Here is a 5,818-nt window from a genome sequence, read left to right on the forward strand (position 1 = left end):
TAGAGCTCTAGATACCCGGGTATCGAGCAATGCGAGTAGCTCGATACTCGCTCGAAACTCGTTCATTGCTCAACTGCTCAAATGTTTGTTCAACATTTTCGAGTTTTTGAACAATTTCATAAATAAAAGAAAATTTGTAAATTGTATCTGTCAGCAGTTGCTTTCTAATTCATGTTAAATAAATTATATTATTAAATACCAATGTAACAATCTTTGCATTAAATATCAATGATTTGAAAAATTTAAAAAGTTGCTACCAAAAATGTCAATATAATAAAAAAAACATTGCTCAAATTACTCGAAAAAACTCGAATTGCTCGAGCTCATGCTCGGAAATTTTCGAGTAATGAGCATTGAACAAGTGTGCGAGTACTCGCTGCTCATATACCCGGGCTGTTTGAAAATGTGCGAACAAAATCGAGAGCTCTAGTATGCAGTTAACAGGCTTATAAAATTTTAGTAAAATAAGTGCAAAAATTGACAAGTAAATAGTTTGGGATGAGTCTGCCTAAAACTATACAATAGATGATCTATTTTTTGTATGGAATTAACAATAAAAACCACGCTGTCAAGTTTAAACAGCGGCGAATCGGCTGCACTTGATGGTAGTAGGTTGAATAAAGGAAATCGATTAGCAACAAGAGTTTACGGTGGTGTGCATTGCTCAGTGGTTAGCGCTTCTGTCTTTGCACATCGATGATGCGGGTTCGATCCCTGCTGAAGTCCGAAATAGCTGCTATAACTTCTACCGCTTAGACTTTGTTGTTTTTCCATTTTTCCTAACAAACAAATCGTGCCACAAAGCTCAATAACACTTGAAAAAAAAAATAAGTTTTAATATTTTTTTTTTGCTGACGGCTTTTCCGTTTTTTTTTTCATATAAATAGCGAATTAAGGAAAACTGGAATTGACTTTTTTATTTTTTTCGCAAGCGGTCTTGCGCATTTTCTTCCACAAGAAATTCATGTTTATATGGAAAAAAGTGCGAAACGCCGTCAACAAAAAAAAAGTATCAAAAATCTATGCGATTCTTTACCCGCGCAAAACTTGCACTTATTTTACTAAAATTTTATAAGTCTGTTAACTGCATACCTAAAAAATTTATGAAAATTCTGGTTAAAAAGCTCGAAATTTAGATCAGTTTGGTGAATTTTTGAAATGTATAAAGTTTGAAATTGTGATTTATATCGTTTTTGTTAAAGCATAAACCATATTTTTATAAAAAATTATAACAAAAAATTAGCTTGAAAAACATTTTAATATTAAAAACGAGACACGAAATTTCAAGAACGAAAACGTCCAAAACAAAATCTGGCACTTGCGTTTACTCAAACATTAACTTTTGATGGTGTATTTTCCCACCCGGAATCTCTTTTCAAATCGCAATTAGTTTTGATTGAATAAACGAAAAATGTCCATGCACGGTAACCTTTCATATTGTACACCATACAAACTATAACTATAACCAGTGGCATGCGACATTAAAGCCTAAAAATCGAAATTACTTTTTCCCCAAACCATATTTTACGAAATAAGATACCCAAATACCATCCCAGGCTAGGGGTAGACCAAAATATCGACAGGTGTTTGAAATTGACGGTTAATTATGTACATACATAACTTTGAGCTTCGCTATATAAAGTCTTACCCTAAATGAGTATTCACACGATTGTGTGCTGTAATCAATGCAAAATATTTGCTTACAATACGATTGGCTTCTCCCAGGAACTGAACAATCAATTCATCTTCAGGCTCATCAGCATAATAATAACCTTCATCATTTTGAGAGTTGTTGTCGCCAACACCAATACCAGCAGCACCACTATTGCTTTCCGCGTGTGTCGATGAACTGCGTCTCAATACTTGGTTGGCCTCAGCATCTACATCAACTATTCGTCGTGGTGTAATAGTACAATATGAGTCAACTTCACCTACTATTAAATTCGCCTCCTCCGTGCTCCGCAAATCTAAGTTAGTCGGTGTGCCTTCATGCTTATCACTTGCAGCGGTTGTCGCATTATCAGTAGCCGCAATTGGCTTACAATCACTGTCGACGCTGGCAGCAACGGTCGACACTGTTGCGACATCATGAGAATGTGTATCGTCTACAATATCAATAAAATAAGTTGTACCGGTATTCTTTGTTTCCTCTCCTTCTCTCTTCTCCTTCTCAGTTACGTGTACGACTGATATTAGTTCATTGCAATTTTTTTGACAGTTCTCTTTTTTTTCACCGACGTTAGCGTCGACTTCGGCGTCGACGCTGTCATTTTCGTCGCTAGCATTCAACTCGTTTAACAGGTCGGTTTCGCTATAGTCGAATCCATCCTCGATGACTTCATCATTGCTACAAATACTCGTTGTAGATTTTTTATTTAAACTACAAACGTTGTTGTTATTATGTTTTTTATTATTAGATGGGTTTGAATCCAAGAAATTATCGTTAATTTCTCTACCAACACTGGGCAGGACATTATTGTTTTGAGTATCTGACATTTTGTAAGACCCGTAGTTTTTTTCTTTTCTATGGTTTGTTTTATCGCGTTATTAAAATTTGTCAACACATTGAAACTGGTTAGCCCTTGAACTCATTTTTGTATATCTTCGATTTGGTCTATTTTTCAGCTTACACGCCAAATTGCCTGGTTTAGCTGCTTTGCATAACTCAAAAGCTTTAACTTATATAATATTAAAACCAAAAGGCTGCGAAATTCACACAAACATTTTCCCTTCCTCCACTTTTTCGTTTGTAACGCTTTGTTTGCTTATTATTTTTCGTCTGTTGGTATGCGATAAACAAATTTTGTGATTCTTCGCTTGCTTACACAAAACATGCGATAAGTAGACGTTAACAAGTTACTAACTTCACCGACGGCTGGCCACTGACTGAAACTCGCTTGATTAGCTTTAAGAGTGCGAACTTCTAGTATGAAGGCAAGTCATGATGATGATTAGTTGAAGCCTAGCTAAGACAAGAGACGGGGAAAGAGACGTGATCCAAAATGGCAAATAAAGATGAAGATATGAAGTCGACGATGACAAACTCTAGTTCAAAATATATTTGAATGGAAGTATCGTTTGAGAAGAAAGGAGCGCGCGGGGTTGTTTGCTGATCGATAGGTTGAGTAGCAGTTGGCTCACCAAAGTTGTTAGCAGTGTTACCAGGACCTCAAAAATAAAAAAGCTAGATCGGCCAAATAAAAAAGCTAAATGGCCAAAAAAAGGTTGAGAAAAGCCAGCCTTTTCAACATTTCATTAACTCATAACTTGGCCGATCTAGCTTTTTTTATTTTTGAGGTCCTGGTAACACTGCTAACAACTTCGGTGAGCCAACAAAGTGGAGGAAGTGTAATAGAAGACGAATTTTTTGAGTGTATGCGATTTGACAGTACCAGATGCAAACTTCGCAACATATCTGACGAGAGTTTCACGTCAAAGTCACTCGTCGAGGCTATGCTACAAAGCAGCGAAAAATGGTCAGCAGCATGTGACGCAATAGTAGAGGCAATGAAGAGGCAAGGACCCCCGAATGGCTACGGCATAGCAGCGGCGACTAATTACCTTTCTCCTTCCCGATGTAGGGCTTGACGTCTTGTGGAGTTCTACGAAATAACATGCATTTCCTGGTTTTACAGGTACACTTGAGAGCCCCTGAAAAAACTGTTAAAGTATAAACAGAACGAGATCGGTAAGCTAATTTCGTCAGACGGGGCGATGCCGCTGGGTGATATTCGCTTAACATTTCGTCAAGCAAAACTGAACCGGAACAATAATTTAGTGCTACTACAAATATTGTGGAGGATTGTCCTTAAGAAATGCTAGTTTGAAAATAAGAAAAGTCTAGAAAAAAGCCACGAAGCTAAGTCCTAAATTTCGAAGCTAAACGACAAAGAAAAAGGCTAGATCTAGCCTCAAAAACTAAACTGGCAACACTGGTTCTTAGCGAAGAACGAAGAAAAGAGAGAGGCTAGATTAGAGCGACAAGCAGTGGAGTACTGAGCCACTTCAGTAGGTAGATACGCATGAATTTGTTTGTAAAATGTTAATGCACGAATATTAGGGTAGATCAAAACTTAATTTATTGCATACAATATCACAATGTATTGATACTGTTAGGATTTACATAAGAAATAAGTAACATCATTTTAGTGGGGGCTAAAAAAAATTAGAAACCTTTTTTTTCTGCATTTGTTTCTTAAATTATGATAAATTATCTCATTTCTATTAAATTTATTGACAGATTTTACAAAGCGAAATTACTCGATTTCAGCATGATTTGCTTATTAATTACAAATGAACCGTAAATTACGATAATGTGAACATGGTTTAACAGACATCTTTTGACATCCCGCTGAGGTATTGAAGAGGGATTTAAAAAATAGAAAATTTTGTTTAATTACTCTAATATGTTTATATATGTATATTAGGGCTGTGGGATTATTCGATTACTCGAGCAAGTTGGTTAAACGATGATTATACGAGTAACTTCAAATATAATTACTCAAAAATAATAATTTTGCTTGTTAAAAGAGTTTGCTTTAGAAAATGCCTATTTTCTATTTTACATTCTGTTGCCCAGTAAAATTAGACTTTTTCTTAAAAAAAATTATAACAGTAGTTTTTTGATGCAGTTTACTTCTATTTGACACTTAGATCATGGATCCTCAGTCTTGCCCCTAAATTTCACTTGACAAAATTCCGCCATCTTGGATTTAAGTTTTTTTGTTTTGTTTTTTTTTTTTGCAATTTGCAAGCTTATTTTGCATTTTTCGTAAAAAATGCTTAAATACAAATATGTAGAGAATTTCACTACCCACATTTGTTATATAGAAAGTTTTTTAAAAATAGTATTTTTTATTGAAAAGTTAACAAAAACTACGAATAAATTTTACATTATCACGGTTTTCGCCATTTTTTGACAATTTCTCTTGAAAATACATAGCATAATGAAATTCCAAAGTTGTAGAGAATTTCATTCTCCACAACTTTTGTACTCACATTTGTTTTGTACGACGCTTAGATTACGGCCGAAAACGTGACAAACATAGCGATGTACGGGATGCGCCGTAAAACTGATTTCCACACCTTCACCTGCTTTCATTAAAAAAAGCGTTGCCCGTGGATTAGGCTTACTGGGAAATCCACGATAAAAAAAACGCGCCGAAAAACTCTACCTCAGCGGAGGTGTGGAAATGAGTTTTACGGCGCATCGGGTACATCGCTATGTTTATCGCGTTCCCGGCCGTGATCTAATCGTCGTACAAAAAAAAATATGTAGGTATAAAAGTTGTGAAGAATGAAATTTTCGACAGCTTTGGAATTTCAATATGCTATGTATTTTCAACAGAAATTGCATCGACCACAGGTCCAACAAAACTCTCTCCGTGCAGCTCTGCACTCTCTCGCAAAATGGCCATCTTCTCCGCAATGTCTACACGCAGTCCACGGATTAACGTACTCCGCCTGTGGTGTTGCCACACCGCTGTGTGGTTCAGGTCGGCGCTGTGTTCTCTCTGCTCTAGCCGTCTCGTCACTCCTAGGCAGTTCGCGCATGTGCTGATATCTCTCCGTGACCCGCGAAGTGGTTCGCGCTGCGGCTCTCTGTGGCTCTCTCACCGGGGGGATATTTTCCATATCTTCCGTCAAACTCACTAGCTATTCTAGGGTGGTGAACTCGGATCGTTTGACGTACCATTGGAACTAGCTTCTAGAGTTTCTGTAGATACGCGTCAGCTTCTGCTCTGAGGTGTAGTTCGCGTGTCGCATCAAATTCTGAAGGGCCAACACATAGTCTTTAAATTTCTCGTTCGGTTGTTGG

At 36.9% G+C, this 5,818-nt stretch overlaps 1 protein-coding gene across 1 annotated transcript in view; it reads right to left on the reverse strand.

Moving 5' to 3' along the window:
* LOC118749028 (leucine-rich repeat flightless-interacting protein 2) overlaps window positions 1-2,886 on the reverse strand; it is a gene marked incomplete at its 5' end in the record, with an annotated part of 81,185 nt that extends 78,299 nt beyond the window's left edge. The window contains 1 exon segment of the mRNA XM_036483831.1: window positions 1,705-2,886. Coding sequence (XP_036339724.1) covers window positions 1,705-2,496 — 792 coding nt within the window.
* Between the last annotated feature and the right edge of the window lie 2,932 nt (window positions 2,887-5,818).

This window comes from Rhagoletis pomonella, unplaced genomic scaffold, assembly GCF_013731165.1.
Source record: "Rhagoletis pomonella isolate Grant_MI unplaced genomic scaffold, Rhpom_1.0 Rhpom_scaffold_00013, whole genome shotgun sequence".
NCBI classification, from domain to species: Eukaryota; Metazoa; Arthropoda; class Insecta; order Diptera; family Tephritidae; genus Rhagoletis; species Rhagoletis pomonella.